Raw genomic sequence first — 16,165 nt, 5'->3', positions numbered from 1 at the left:
CCACTGCGGAGACACCATCACGTGTTTCTCAACGCAGTGATTCTAGAGCAATGCCCCCTGGGAAATATTCAAAGCAAGAAGGCCTGCGGAGACACCATCACATGTTTCTCAACGCTGGCAGGAAACTAGCCAGGTCTTTCACCGGGAAGGAACAACCACGGGAAGGGCAGTCTCCAGTCAAGGAGACCACCTATGCCAAACATGGTATCCATCCACAGACAGCCGTTTCGGGGTATTTGCCCCTCATCAGTGTGGAGTAGGAATCTGGCTAGTGGGACATTGCCTAGTAAAAGACTATGTGAGCAAGGATGGTTGACCTTAGGGAGATCAACATCCACCACTGCGGAGACACCATCACGTGTTTCTCAACGCAGTGATTCTAGAGCAATGCCCCCTGGGAAATATTCAAAGCCTGCGGAGACACCATCACATGTTTCTCAACGCTGGCTAGTTTCCTGCCAGCGTTGAGAAACATGTGATGGTGTCTCCGCAGGCCTTCTTGCTTTGAATATTTCCCAGGGGGCATTGCTCTAGAATCACTGCGTTGAGAAACACGTGATGGTGTCTCCGCAGTGGTGGATGTTGATCTCCCTAAGGTCAACCATCCTTGCTCACATAGTCTTTTACTAGGCAATGTCCCACTAGCCAGATTCCTACTCCACACTGATGAGGGGCAAATACCCCGAAACGGCTGTCTGTGGATGGATACCATGTTTGGCATAGGTGGTCTCCTTGACTGGAGACTGCCCTTCCCGTGGTTGTTCCTTCCCGGTGAAAGACCTGGCTAGTTTCCTGCCAGCATTGAGAAACATGTGATGGTGTCTCCGCAGGCCTTCTTGCTTTGAATATTTCCCAGGGGGCATTGCTCTAGAATCACTGCGTTGAGAAACACGTGATGGTGTCTCCGCAGTGGTGGATGTTGATCTCCCTAAGGTCAACCATCCTTGCTCACATAGTCTTTTACTAGGCAATGTCCCACTAGCCAGATTCCTACTCCACACTGATGAGGGGCAAATACCCCGAAACGGCTGTCTGTGGATGGATACCATGTTTGGCATAGGTGGTCTCCTTGACTGGAGACTGCCCTTCCCGTGGTTGTTCCTTCCCGGTGAAAGACCTGGCTAGTTTCCTGCCAGCGTTGAGAAACATGTGATGGTGTCTCCGCAGGCCTTCTTGCTTTGAATATTTCCCAGGGGGCATTGCTCTAGAATCACTGCGTTGAGAAACACGTGATGGTGTCTCCGCAGTGGTGGATGTTGATCTCCCTAAGGTCAACCATCCTTGCTCACATAGTCTTTTACTAGGCAATGTCCCACTAGCCAGATTCCTACTCCACACTGATGAGGGGCAAATACCCCAAAACGGCTGTCTGTGGATGGATACCATGTTTGGCATAGGTGGTCTCCTTGACTGGAGACTGCCCTTCCCGTGGTTGTTCCTTCCCGGTGAAAGACCTGGCTAGTTTCCTGCCAGCGTTGAGAAACATGTGATGGTGTCTCCGCAGGCCTTCTTGCTTTGAATATTTCCCAGGGGGCATTGCTCTAGAATCACTGCGTTGAGAAACACGTGATGGTGTCTCCGCAGTGGTGGATGTTGATCTCCCTAAGGTCAACCATCCTTGCTCACATAGTCTTTTACTAGGCAATGTCCCACTAGCCAGATTCCTACTCCACACTGATGAGGGGCAAATACCCCGAAACGGCTGTCTGTGGATGGATACCATGTTTGGCATAGGTGGTCTCCTTGACTGGAGACTGCCCTTCCCGTGGTTGTTCCTTCCCGGTGAAAGACCTGGCTAGTTTCCTGCCAGCGTTGAGAAACATGTGATGGTGTCTCCGCAGGCCTTCTTGCTTTGAATATTTCCCAGGGGGCATTGCTCTAGAATCACTGCGTTGAGAAACACGTGATGGTGTCTCCGCAGTGGTGGATGTTGATCTCCCTAAGGTCAACCATCCTTGCTCACATAGTCTTTTACTAGGCAATGTCCCACTAGCTAGATTCCTACTCCACACTGATGAGGGGCAAATACCCCGAAACGGCTGTCTGTGGATGGATACCATGTTTGGCATAGGTGGTCTCCTTGACTGGAGACTGCCCTTCCCGTGGTTGTTCCTTCCCGGTGAAAGACCTGGCTAGTTTCCTGCCAGCGTTGAGAAACATGTGATGGTGTCTCCGCAGGCCTTCTTGCTTTGAATATTTCCCAGGGGGCATTGCTCTAGAATCACTGCGTTGAGAAACACGTGATGGTGTCTCCGCAGTGGTGGATGTTGATCTCCCTAAGGTCAACCATCCTTGCTCACATAGTCTTTTACTAGGCAATGTCCCACTAGCCAGATTCCTACTCCACACTGATGAGGGGCAAATACCCCGAAACGGCTGTCTGTGGATGGATACCATGTTTGGCATAGGTGGTCTCCTTGACTGGAGACTGCCCTTCCCGTGGTTGTTCCTTCCCGGTGAAAGACCTGGCTAGTTTCCTGCCAGCGTTGAGAAACATGTGATGGTGTCTCCGCAGGCCTTCTTGCTTTGAATATTTCCCAGGGGGCATTGCTCTAGAATCACTGCGTTGAGAAACACGTGATGGTGTCTCCGCAGTGGTGGATGTTGATCTCCCTAAGGTCAACCATTCTTGCTCACGGAGTTCATAGTACAGACTGACGCCTCAGAGGTCGGCCTGGGGGCAGTGTTGTCTCAGGTGGTTCAGGGGGAGGAACACCCCGTCACCTTCTTAAGTAGGAAGCTCACCCCTCCCGAGCGGAATTATAGCATAGTGGAGAAGGAGTGCCTGGCGATCAAGTGGGCCTTGGAGTCCCTACGCTATTACCTGCTGGGACGGCAGTTTCGCTTGGTGACGGATCACTCTCCACTGGTCTGGATGAGGTCCGCCAAGGAACGGAATGCCCGGGTTACCCGGTGGTTCCTTTCTCTGCAGAACTTCCGGTTTACGGTTGAACATAGGGACGGTGGGTTGCAGGGCAACGCCGATGCCTTGTCCCGCGGCCCGTGTTTGATGGCGGGAGTTCAACCCCGCACGATTGAACTGAGGGGGGGGTATGTGAGACTGTGACCGGGGTTATCTATGACGGCCGGTATGTCTCGCCCCGGTTGTGCTCACTCCATGATAGAAAGTAAATCCACTCCAGGGTTAATGCTGTTTCCCTACAGGCTGAAGGAAGGGTTAAATGGAAACAGGAACGAGGGCAGGTGTGCCGGGTGTGAGGGAGTGAACAGAACTCCCTGAGTTCTCTGCTGGAGAGGCACATGTATATTGTTGTGGACTTTTGTTTGGACATTAAAACCGTGTGCTGTGAACCTTAATGCCTGGATCCCGTGTCTTCTGCTGCGCAGCCGACCGTGCTACCTCACAGGGGGCATGTCACCGATTAGCAATTTTGAACATTTTTGCAACGATTCAAAATCGCTCAAAGGTGTCACACGCAACGACATCGCTAAAGTGGCCGGATGTGCGTCACAAATTCTGTGACCCCAACAAGATCGCTTGAGTGATGTCGTAGCGTGTAAAGCACCCTTTAGTTTCAAGACTTGCCGTCTCTAACAAGTTTTCCTATAGAAATTGTATTGTTCTATAATTAGTTCCATCCATCTTCTCATTAACTCTCACCAGCTTCCCTGTCCCTGCTAAAGAAAAGCTTCCTCACAGCATGATGCTGCCACCACCATATATGACAATGGAGAAGGTTTTTTAGGCTGATGTGCATTGTTAGTTTTCTGCCACACCTAGCATTCTGCATTTAGCTCAAAAAGTTCTACTTTGGTCTCATCTTCTTCCACATGTCCCTTCATGTCTTTTTGCAAACAGCAAATGAGACTTCTTATAACTTGCTTTCAAAAATGTTTTTGTTCTTGCCATTTTTCCATAAAAGGCAGATTTGTGTAGTATACAACTAAGGGCTCGCTCACATTAACATTTAAATTGTACCAGTGCAATATAAGAAATGCTATAAGTAGCATATATCTGATCACGCGCACCCATAAAAGTCTATGGGTGCGTGTGAAACATCAGACTGCACTCGGAGGGCCAAGCAATGGAGAAGATGAAGTGATTAAAAGGTTATTGCCATCTCCAAGATCCTATCGTACTATGTAGTAGGGGTAATAATAATAATATTACTAGCAAATACCTCAAATTAGAAATGTAGTATAGTTCCCCTGATATAGTCATGTCTCTTACCTCATGTGCAGAGCATTACAGCTTAGATATCCATGGTTACGTCCACTCTTAGGCTGGACTCACACGAGCGTATGGCATCCGATGCGGGAGCATCGGATGCGATATGCTAATGTCCCCCGGCTCAGGCTCTGCTGCGAGCCTGAGCCGAGTGTCATGCGACTGTAACCCGATCTTGCGATCGGGTCACAGCTGTGAAGCTGAGTGCAGGCGCTGCGGAGGAGAGGGAGGGGTTAATCCTCCCATCTCCTCCACTGTCAGCCTGTGCGTATATCGCACTGCACTGGGATAACATCCGAGTGCAGTCCGATGTATCTCTCGCATCCATTCACTTGAATGGGTGCGAGGGATACGGCTCTCGCAGACAATCGCAGCATGCTGCCGCTTTTCTCGCATCCAGAATCTGGATGCGAGAAAAGCTGACCAACAGCTCAACCTCATTGCCTAACATTGGTCAGAGTGCAATGCGAGAATTTCTCGCATTGCACTCGTCCGATTTTCACGCTCGTGTGAGCGTACCCTTATAATGACAATTAGTTAGTTTTTGTGGTTATAACGATGGATACCTGCCTGGAATGCCTTGCACATGAGGTAAGAGACATGGCTATATGAGGAAAACTATACTACATTATTAAAAAGAGGTATTTGATATTATTATTATTATTATTGTCTACTACATATTGGCATAGGATGACTTCCCCTCTCCATCTTCTCCTCACCTGTGCTCTGATTTGAGCATGCGAGAGAATCAGAGCCCAGTACAATGACACTCAGATCACGCTCACAGCAGAGTTTGAGGTAAGTGTCTTTAGAAAATCGCATCCGATGCTTTTGCATTGGATACTATACGCTAATGTGACCCCCGACCAAATAATTGTCCTGTAGACAGATTCTCCCACCTACGCTGTGGATCTCTACAGCTCCTTCAGAGTAACTATGGACCTCTTGGCTGCTTATCTAATTAGTGCTCCTTTTGCTTAGGATCAGGGGTGTACATAGAAATGAAGGAGTCCATAGTAAAAGTTCTAATTGTCCCTCTCCAAAAAGTAATAATAATTTTTGGGTTTACAGGAGAGCAAATCTTACAACTTTAATGCCCTTAAAAAGTAATTTTCCTTTTATTAAAACTTCTTAGTGTTCCCATGCATTAAGATTCCCCTTTCATGACTCCTGTAAAGTGTGATGCCAAAAATGTGCCCCTCAAATACAGTAGATACCCCACAGTGAATTTCTACACAGTACTCTCCACACGCACAGTACAATGACCCTATATTAACTTCCACCCCACAAAGTATGATACCACCACAGTCACCGCAATACAGCATGATGGGTGAGACACAGCCCTCCATAAAGTATAAGGACACGCCGTATACTGTAATGGCCCTTACAACCCTCCTTACCAGTGGCGTAACTAGAGTCTGATGGGCCCTGGTGCAGAGTTTGAGCCTGGGATCCCCCCATATGTTCGTAAGATGTATAGGCCATTGTAGCATTCTAAAGCCTATAAAGACATACAAGTTGCCCCCCCTCTCCCTTCATTATGTAGTAATGTCCCACATCCTGTACTAAAGTCCTCCATTCTGGGCCACTTCCTGGTAAATATGTCCCCCATCCTGTTATATATCCCCATCATGGTCCCATTCTGGTGTATCAATCAAGAAATAATGTCTGGAACACCATTCTGAGTCTGAACTGGGTGCAAAAACATAACAAATCTAGACTATATGGAGAGAAGGTATGCACACCAGTGACTATGTAAGGGGAATACATGAAATAGCAGAAACTGCTGTGTGACTACTGACATGAAAAATCCAATAGCTATATGTAAGAGTGAAAATATGTAAAATGAAATCTCCATTACTGCCATGAACATATGAATAAAGAGAAATTTAGCTATTGAATTGATCAATGCAACAGAGCCCCAAAACTACGCCAAAGTATTTCTCTATGTTGGGGTCCCTAGCTTGTGTGTGTCCTCTCATGCAGTTAAAAAACTTACCATGTATGGGAAGCTGAGACCCAAGCTATATATGCGTATAATGTGGACTGGCAATAGGTGTGGGTGGGGTGCAAAAACCTAAGAAATCTAGACTAGACTAGAGACACATAGTGACTGGTGTGTATACCTTCTCTCCATATAGTCTAGATTTTTTAGGTTTTTGCAGCCAATTCAGACTCAAAATGGTGTTCCAGATGTTATTTCTTAATTGATTTGTAGTCTTTCGTTTGTGAACCCGGCCCCACACCTATTGCCAGTCCACATTATACGCATATATAGCCTGGGTCTCAGCTTCCCAACACGGTAAGTTTTTTAACTGCATGAGAAGACACACACAAGCTAGGGACCCCAACGTAGAGAAATACTTTGGCGTAGTGTTGGGGCTCTATTGCATTGATGAATTCAATAGCTACATTTCTCTTTATTCATATGTTCATGGCAGTAATGCAGATTCCATTTTTCATATTTTCATCCTTACATATAGCTATTGGATTTTTCATGTCAGTATTCACACAGCAGTTTCTGCTTTTCATATATTCCCCTTACATAGTCCCATTCTGGTGTATGACCCCCATCATGCCTATACCATGGTATATATAGCCCCATCCTTGTATATGTCCTCATAATGGCCCCATCCTGATATATATTACATATAGTAGCCCATCATGGCCCCATCCTGGTATATATGTTCCAATCATGGCCCCATCCTGGTATATATGCTCCCATCATGTCCCCATCCTAGTTGATATGCCCCTGCCATGTCCCCATCCTGATATAGAGCCCCCATCCTGGTATATAGCCCCCAACCTGATATATAGCCACCCATCCTGGTATATAGTCCCTCATCTTGGTATATAGAACCTTCAAACTGGTATATAGCCCTCCATCCTGATATGTAGCCCCCTCATCCTGGTATATACCCCCCTCATCCTGTTATATAGTCATCCATCCTGGTATATAACCTCCCTCATCCTGTTATATAGCCCCCTGTCCTGGTATATAGCCCCCCCACCACGCTTACAGCACTGGCAGCTGTCAACATATTGTCTCCTCACCATGCCTGGGATTGTGTGCGTGGGGAGCATTGAACATTCATGGACTTCATCGGTGGCCGGCACGTTGCTGTGCAGGGACCCGACACTGGAATGTATTTCAGTTGGATGTGCGCCCTCGGACACACATCCATCTGAATCTCAGGCTAGGGCAGGCGTGCCCCCTGCATCACCGGGTCCAGTCGCAGTCACGATCACTGTGATCACGGTTGTTATGCCCCTGCTCCATACAGTATGATGGCCCTTACGCAACCCTCCACACACTATGATGGCTCCTCCAAATTATATTATGGCCCCCAATACCCCTCCAAACAGTATAATGGCCCCAACATATCCCTCCAAGCTGTATAATGGTCTATATTTAGCCCTCCAGACAGTAGAATGGCTTCCACATAGCCATGCAAACTGTATAATGGCCCCATATAGGCCTTCAAACTGTATAATGGCCCCCATAATACCCTGCAAATAGTATAATGGGTCCCACATAGCCCTGTAAGCAGTATATGGAGCCCTCACACAGCCCTGCAAACTATAAAAAGAGCACCCACATAGCCTTGTAAACTGTATAAAGAGACCCCACATAGCCCTAAAAATAGTATGTTGGGGCGCACATAGCCCTACAGGCAGTAGAATGTCTGTAGCTCGGCAAAACATTGCTCCTGCTCTGCCTTGAGATGCCAGAGCTCAGATGTAGGGTGAGTAATATCAACGTATATATATATATATATATATATATATATTATATATTTTTTTTATTATTTTAATATATTTAGAAAACCATATATCATTTCCTTTACAATTCACAAATACTTGCTACTTTGTGTTGTTATATCAAATAAAAATACATTTAAGTTGTGGGTGCAACATGAAGAAATGTCTCTAATTATCTCAGATGTTGCCAATAAATCAGAAGATTCCAAAGACATGACATCATCATATGGGCTGTCCCATATTGTTTAAAGGCATAGTACTCATAAGCAGGCTTTGAACGCTGCGACATCGCTAGCATTGGCTAGCGATGTCGAGTGCGATAGCACCCGCCCCCGTCGTACGTGCGATATTGTGTGATCGCTGCCGTAGCAAACATTATCGCTACGGCAGCTTCACACGCACATACCTGCTCTGCGACGTCGCTCTGGCCGGCGAACCGCCTCCTTTCTAAGGGGGCGGATCGTGCGGCGTCACAGCGACGTCACACGGCAGGTGTCCAATAGAAGTGGAGGGGCGGAGATGAGCATCATCCCGCCCACCTCCTTCCTTCCGCATTGCCGGTGGAGGCAGGTAAGGAGATGTTCCTCGCTCCTGCTGTGTCACACACAGCGATGTGTGCTGCCGCAGGAACGAGAAAAAATATCGTTAAAAAACAGATAACAATTTTTTGTTTCAGGACGACCTCTCCGCGGCAAATGATTTTGGCCGCTTTTGCGATCGTTTAAGGTCGCTCAAAAGTGTCACACACTACGATATCGTTAATGACGCCGGATGTGCGTCACAAACAGCGTGACCCCGACGATAATTTATTAACAATATCGTAGCGTGTATACCCCGCTTTAGTGTATGTAAACTTTTGAATTTTCAGAAAGTAAAAAAAAATGCCTTAAAACATTCTCTCTCTCGTTATTCTGTCATTTGGCAAATATAAATAATGTTGGTTCCTAATTGATCTAAAACGGGAAAGGTTTATTCTGACTTCATGTCAGATAGTAAGAAAAACATGCAGATGTGTCTTTTTAGATAGTGTATGTAAACTTCTGGTTTCAACTGTATATTGTAAGATAGTCAGTGGTAAAATCCTGGAGGGGAGACATTTTCACTGAGGTTATTAACTTCTGTGATGTGAAACTTGGAATGTAAGCTCTGGCATCATTATGATGCTGAGGGGGTTAATCGGCCATGACAAGGGCTGTTTTTTTTGTGAACTTTCAAAGAGATTTGTGGGATGGCTGTTCACATATCTCCACCCTGGGGTCTGGTCCATCAGGTAAAAGCAAGACCTCTGGAATCACTTGTTGTTCTATGTATGGAGGTTGCAGAGCTCCATAGCTTTTGATGCAAAGAGAGTAAATTCTGATTCCGAGTATTTTATGCCGGAAAGGCTGTTCATTTTTACTTTGTTTGGTATGGTTTATGAAGCCTTTAATAAATCTGCTGAAAATTTAAATGAGAAATATTCCTCGTGAAGCAGCTGAGTGGGCCATTCTACCAACATATGTATTGCAGTGCTCTCATTTGCTCTGTTGCGGGCTGGAGGCAAACACAGGAACGGTTTTCATAAAAGTCCAATAGGGTTTTTTCCGTCAAAAAATAATCAATTGAAAGTAAATGGTTTGTATATCTGAAGGGTTCACCTGCACAGATTTTCCCAAACATGATATCCCACAGGAGGTGTTCTAACCTCCATACAGAGAACCATGTGTGAGACAAACAGACTCCATTTTAACACTGTACCGCACCCATGGGTGGGGATATGTGGGCAGCCAGACCCGCCCCTCTATACGGCTGCTTGTAAAACCAGGCACTGATACTAAGTGTACTAGAGCTTGCCCCCGCATTTACATCACAAAGGATAACCACCTCTGCGATACATACCTCCCATTGACTACATGTCCGGCAGCCATCTTACAATATATATACAACGCAATGCATTCAAACATACATACTGTATGCTCATATGTGGCGCCCTGGACAAGCCAGGTTGTCACAGAATTACACCAACACACCCCACACCCCGGTTAGGCACACCGAAGTCAAACACAAAAATCCTTGTTGTCTTCCTCCAGGGGCTGATGTCCACACCAGGGGGTGGGCCAGGCAGTTGGTCCCGCCCACCGAGGAGTTCACAGTCCTGGAGGCGGGAAAAGGAGTCAGTCAGTTTAGTTTTCAGTTTTGAAGTTGGAGGAGTGAAGTAGTAGAGCAGTCTGATGGCGTCCGGGTGTGTGGCCCGGACGGTACAGCAAGGTTGGCAGACGGTGGTGATCGTCTGCAGGAGAGGCTGATTGGAGCGAACCATAAGGACCGGGGACGGGCGGTGGCCCGACGGTACCGGATCGGGGAGCAAAGAGAAGCCAGCACCATCCTGCAGGGCTTACGGACCCCGACCGGGCTAGGAGTCGCCGTAAAACTGGTCAAATCCATTAGCGAAGGGAACCTCCGGGGTTTCCCAGCAGTCAAGACTCGATTGAAGGCAACAGCTCACACCGTAGAGGGAAACACAGTCACTGCCAAGGCTACAGTTCCCAGGGCCAGAGCCTTCGGGCAAAAGGGGGCTCCTTCAGCACCCATCCAAGCTGGGTGGCGGGTTACCGGTGGGAAGCCATTGAAACTGTAAACACAACACAGGTGCAGGGAAAGGCAGTCACCATCAACCTACCGGGAGGAGAACAACCGCAGCCGCCTGTGGGACCCGTCCATCCAGCCATTTGTTTGACCAGAGACTCCGTGTGAATTACTGGCTGAGTGAGTACCACCGTGCTGTGCGGCACAGCGCTGCCCCCGCGACCCTGCACCTCACCAGGCCCCGTAACCCGCCTGTCCTCCCTAGCCCTCACCGGGCCCCGGGACAACCAAACCCCCTACCCACGGAGGGGAGAACCAACATCCAAGCTGCTCCCTGTCATCGCTCCCGGGATCCCCATCCAGAGCAGCGGTGGTGTCACCAATCTCACCACAACCGTGGGTGGCGTCACGGACAATATCCCTAACCCAAACCACCCCCCTTTCACTCACGGGCGAGGAACGCCGCTCGAGTCCCCGGGATCCGGCCCATCGCTCGAGCCACCAAGCAGCAGCAGCCGGACCCGAGCAGTGGGTGAGCGCAGCGTCCCCTCCTCCGCCCGCGACAACTTGGCATCACAAACAAGATCTTACCGCTCTGCCGTTTGGTAGAGGTGCGCCTTGTGACCGCCGGAGGCGTCCGGCCGAAAATCTTGAGAAGCCGCCATTTTGGGCGCGAAAAGTCCCCGCTCGAGCGTCTTCCCGAGTAGTGGAGGCGCGAAAGCCGAAACCCCGCCCCTGTAGAGGAGGAGCCGGAAAAAGACTAAGGGGGACGGATGTAGCCCGCGGCTATAAAAGCAGGGACGCCAGGACCCTACGGCCATCTTTTTGTTCCTGGAAGAGGCCGCCGCAGCGATGCATCATCTGTCCCGCAGCACCGTAGCCCCCGCGACCGCGGCGTGGGTGGAGGTCTGGACCGCCCAGCTACAACAAAGGCTGCAGATCCGCATGCAGCTCCTCCTGGAGGAGTGGGAGGCCGACATGGCGGAGGTGGTGGCGGCTATAAGGAGACGTGAGGAGGAGGATTTGGAGGAGCGGGTAAGAGACCCACGTCCCTGTATTCCGGAAGGATCGGCCATTGCGGATGAGGGGCCCGGCCCGCGCCTGCTCACCCTGCCGCCTCCCCCGCTATCCGCGTTAGTCGTTACTGCCCCGCCACTAGGCCCGCTACCCGCCCAACCGGTAGCGATACCCTGCCTGTCCGCCCAAGCGGACCAATCTGCAGCCGAGGCCTGTGACCATACAGCACTGCTCCCTTGGAAGACGCCGAAGGCCGAGCCCGTTGGTGAAGTTGTACCGGAGGCACCGCTGATCGTGACTGACCCCGCATCGGCCTCGGCAGCCTGTCTCGTGCAGGAGGAGGCGGAGGTTCGGCGGGAGAGGATCCCTGTGCCCGTTCCCCACACCTCGGCTGAGGTTGCGCTGGGTCGCCGCTGCAAGGCAGCACCCCAGGCCAAGTCACCGCGGGACCTTCCACCCAGATTTCCAGTGGTGGGCAGTGTCCAGGAGGTCTCGCGGGGCCCGACCTATGCGCAGGGGCTCGCAGCAGCCCCGTATTGGGACAGGGAGCCGACACCGCTGGGCCTGGAGATTGCCGAGAGGGAAAGAAGGAAGGCGGAGCTGGTGGCCCGCACCATTGAAGAAAAGGAGCATCTCCGAAGAGCCACCTTCCGGGTGCGGGGCCCGAGATACGAAGGACAGGTCCGACGATTTGATACCCGAAGGGGGTATGGCTTCATTTATGAACCGGGCCTGGAGGCAGAAGTTTTCGTGGCCCGGAGAGATGTGAATGATCACCTACCGGAAGACCACCCCAGCCGCAATCTGCTCCCCGGTGACCTCGTCAACTACACCCGACATTGTGGGGAGAGGGGATGGTACGCCCTGGGTGTCCGGCTGAGAGTAGGCCAGGGGCTCCAAGCACCCGCTCAGCCCTCAACCCCGGTCGGTGAGCTGGACCTGAAGTGAAGCCGGCGGTCCTCCGCCAAAACGTTGTCCCCTTTGGGACCACCTGTAACAGTTTGAAAGTTTTGAATGATAAGTAAAGATGATCAACCGAAGAAGTTTACCTGATTGAACCGTGATTGAACCGTCCGTTGCTGGCAACTGTTGTCCCCGTAGGGACTGGCTGCAAACCGTTGCATAAGGGACTTCTTACGGACAAGCCCGAGAACTGGCAGGGCAACCACAAACTTAGTGGAATGTAAATAAAAGCGTTTTGGATTACACCGTTACCGCCTCCGGAGAGGCTGATTTGGGAGGATGGGCCTGGAGGAAAGTGATGGCCCAGGCCTGCCACTACCGTTACCGGTGGCAATCCTCCGGGGGTTCAGGGGTTCCCATGGACGCGGGTCCCCTGAAAGAGACAGAACCCGCTCGGGCAACTTGGTGCTGGACTGGGGGCAAGGGGTGCTGCCCACTTCTTAGGGGCAGCATCAGGGCAAGGTTGTTTGGGTGGGAGAAGAGCGGAAGCCGTACCGTTGAAACTGTTTGTGATGTTTTTATGTGTTTTACCGTTTTCTATCTTTTGCAGTTAAACAAAAATAAAACCGGTGATGGACGGGCAGCCCACGGACGGTCTGCATTTTTGCATTTTACTAAGGGGGAATGTGGCGCCCTGGACAAGCCAGGTCATCACAGAATTACACCAACACACCCCACACCCCGGTTAGGCACACCGAAGTCAAACACAAAAATCCTTGTTGCCTTCCTCCAGGGGCTGATGTCCACACCAGGGGTGGGCCAGGCGGTTGGTCCCGCCCAACGAGGAGTTCATAGTCCTGGAGGCGGGAAAAGGAGTCAGTCAGTTTAGTTTTCAGTTTTGAAGTTGGAGGAGTGAAGTAGTAGAGCAGTCTGACGGCGTCCGGGTGTGTGGCCCGGACGGTACAGCAAGGTTGGCAGACGGTGGTGACCGTCTGCAGGACAGGCTGATTGGAGCGAACCATAAGGACCGGGGACAGGCGGTGGCCCGACGGTACCGGATCGGGGAGCAAAGAGAAGCCAGCACCATCCGGCAGGGCTTACAGACCCCGACCGGGCTAGGAGTCACCGTAAAACTGGTCAAATCCGTTAGCGAAGGGAACCTCCGGGGTTTCCCAGCAGTCAAGACCCGATTGAAGGCAACAGCTCACACCGTAGAGGGAAATACAGTCACCGCCAAGGCTACAGTTCCCAGGGCCAGAGCCTTCGGGCAAAAGGGGGCTCCTTCAGCACCCATCCAAGCTGGGGAGTGGGTTACCGGTGGGAAGCCATTGGAACCGTAAACACAACACAGGTGCAGGGAAAGGCAGTCACCATCAACCTACCGGGAGGAGAAGAACCGCAGCCGCCTGTGGGACCCGTCCAATCAGCCGTTTGTTTGACCAGAGACTCCGTGTGAATTACTGGCTGAGTGAGTACCACCGTGCCGTGCGGCACAGCACTGCCCCCGCGACCCTGCACCTCACCAGGCCCCGTAACCCGCCTGTCCTCCCTAACCCTCACCGGGCCCCGGGACAACCAAACCCCCTACTCACGGAGGGGAGAACCAACATCCAAGCTGCTCCCTGTCATCGCTCCCGGGATCCCCGTCCAGAGCAGCGGTGGTGTCACCAATCTCACCACAACCGTGGGTGGCGTCACGGACAATATCCCTAACCCAAACCACCCCCCTTTCACTCACGGGCGAGGAACGCCGCTCGAGTCCCCGGGATCCGGCCCATCGTTCGAGCCACCGAGCAGCAGCAGCCGGACCCGAGCAGTGGGTGAGCGCAGCGTCACCTCCTCCGCCCGCGACACATACATAATATAGAAAATAAAAAACAACACATACTATTCTCAGCAAAATTGTCTCCACGTTTTGGATTTCTGCGATGACGAGTTGATGCTGTGCACACAAGGGCCAAAATACAGAGGCAGGAGAAAACACCTAAAAAACAGCATAAAAAATATATAACACACTGTCCATTAGAACAGATATGAATTATTATGGATTATTATTTGTATATAATTCAAGGGGTTAACTATAAGAAAAGAATACATGGTCAACACAACTGAGGAGCTCCCCTACACTATCCAAGGAACCTGAAAAGAAGAGGTAAGCAATGTGTCTGAGAAGGGCAGAGAATAAATTATAGGGTTTATATGGTTGTTTAAAATTGGCCATCAATATTAGGTTGTCTGGGGATAAACTTCCATCAAACCAATTTTTTTTTTTTTTTTTTTTAAATTATCTATGTACGCTTAGTAGTGCCTGTGCCTGGTACTACAGATCACTGCAGCTCAGTCCTATTCTAGTAAATTAGGGGATGTGCCTGGTAAGCAATGATATGGACAAGGCAATGGCTCCAATATAAAAGTCAAGTCAAATCCCCACATATTTACTGTAGCAATAGGATAGACTACCTCTTTAAAAAGAAAAAAAGATAATTACTTTGTTTAAAAAAGAAAACAATATATTCACGATATTAAACTTTCTAAGTTATGAACATACTCCTGCTGTGAGATAAAAATGGCCATACATCATAGCAGAATAGAAAATTGCACCTTTTTGAAGTTTAACATAAATATGAAAAAGTACCAGATTTTGCAATTTTTATTTTGGCTCAGTATCTGCAGTATGAAATAGTAAACCACATACACCGGGGACATTAATTATTGTTTGGCCAACCTTTAAGCTACAGATGCTTTAAGGTGAATTTAAATGGGCTGGTAATAGAAGGGTTAATACGTATAAGCAAATCTTGACACACTTTTTCTGCCCTATGTGAAACCCAATTTCGGTAAGCTGGTGGTCTTCTCTGTTCTACTTCCGTATGCAGCCTGTAATCAGAGTTTCCTTCACTTACCCATCTTGTCTTGTTTCTTCTGTACTACAAGCTCGTGAAGGTCTTTCCAATTTCCTTACTTCCCTATCAACTAAAGAAAATTTTCCTGCTGTCTAAAGAATTAAATGGTGCAAAGTCCTCCTGTGTTTTGAAAGTATTACGGATCAACGTACTGTATTTAACTCTTCCAGGAAGGAATGGTTGAACTGTCCACAAAGAAATGCACGTTCAGTAATTTAGTCTATTTTTTATGCATGGCCCGTGACCACAACCAAATCTCCCCTCATAAGGATACCATGATAGGCACTAAAACTTGATTTACTGCAATTTGAAACAGGCATATGAAAGGGATATAGTTAGTGAGGGACTCCACTCAGGTTTTTTTTAAATTATTTAAATAAATAATTTTAAAACAACAACGTGGGGTTCCATCCCAATTTTAATATCCAGCCAAGATAAAGAGGATAGCTGGGGGCTGGCATTCTCAGGCTGAGGAGGCCCATGGTTATTGGGCTCTCCGCAGTCTAAAAATCACAGCCCGCTGCATTCCCAGAATCGGTGCATTGCTATTGCCCTGGTGTAGTGGCATTTGGGGTAATATAAGGCTATGTGCGCATGTTGCGTAATTTCATGCGTTTACGCTGCATATTGCACAGCAATGTAAACGCATGTGTCCTGCGTCACCAGCACAATCTATGAAGATTGTGCATAATCCATCCGCACGTTGCGTTTGAGAGCGCAGCGATTTGCATGCTGAAATTTTGATCCAAATCGCTACGCTCAAAAAAGCAACATGTCACTTATTTCGTGCGCTTTGGTTGCTGCTCTACTCTGTCTATGGGAGAGG

The 16,165-nt window shown here is 49.3% G+C and overlaps 1 protein-coding gene across 1 annotated transcript in view; it reads right to left on the bottom strand.

The window, feature by feature from the left end:
• LOC142285869 (fibrinogen-like protein 1-like protein) overlaps positions 1–15,425 on the bottom strand; it is a 33,768-nt gene extending 18,343 nt beyond the window's left edge. The window contains exons 1-2 of the mRNA XM_075333304.1: positions 15,340–15,425; positions 14,325–14,420 (exon numbers count right to left, since the gene is read on the bottom strand). Coding sequence (XP_075189419.1) covers positions 14,325–14,420; positions 15,340–15,343 — 100 coding nt within the window. The 5' untranslated portion in view covers positions 15,344–15,425. The remainder of the gene's footprint in view (positions 1–14,324; positions 14,421–15,339) is intronic.
• Positions 15,426–16,165: the final 740 nt, after the last annotated feature.

Source organism: Anomaloglossus baeobatrachus, chromosome 2 (genome assembly GCF_048569485.1).
Source record: "Anomaloglossus baeobatrachus isolate aAnoBae1 chromosome 2, aAnoBae1.hap1, whole genome shotgun sequence".
In the NCBI taxonomy this organism is placed as follows: domain Eukaryota; kingdom Metazoa; phylum Chordata; class Amphibia; order Anura; family Aromobatidae; genus Anomaloglossus; species Anomaloglossus baeobatrachus.
Note: the sequence above shows the minus strand (reverse complement) of the source record. Positions and strands in the feature narration are given on the sequence as shown.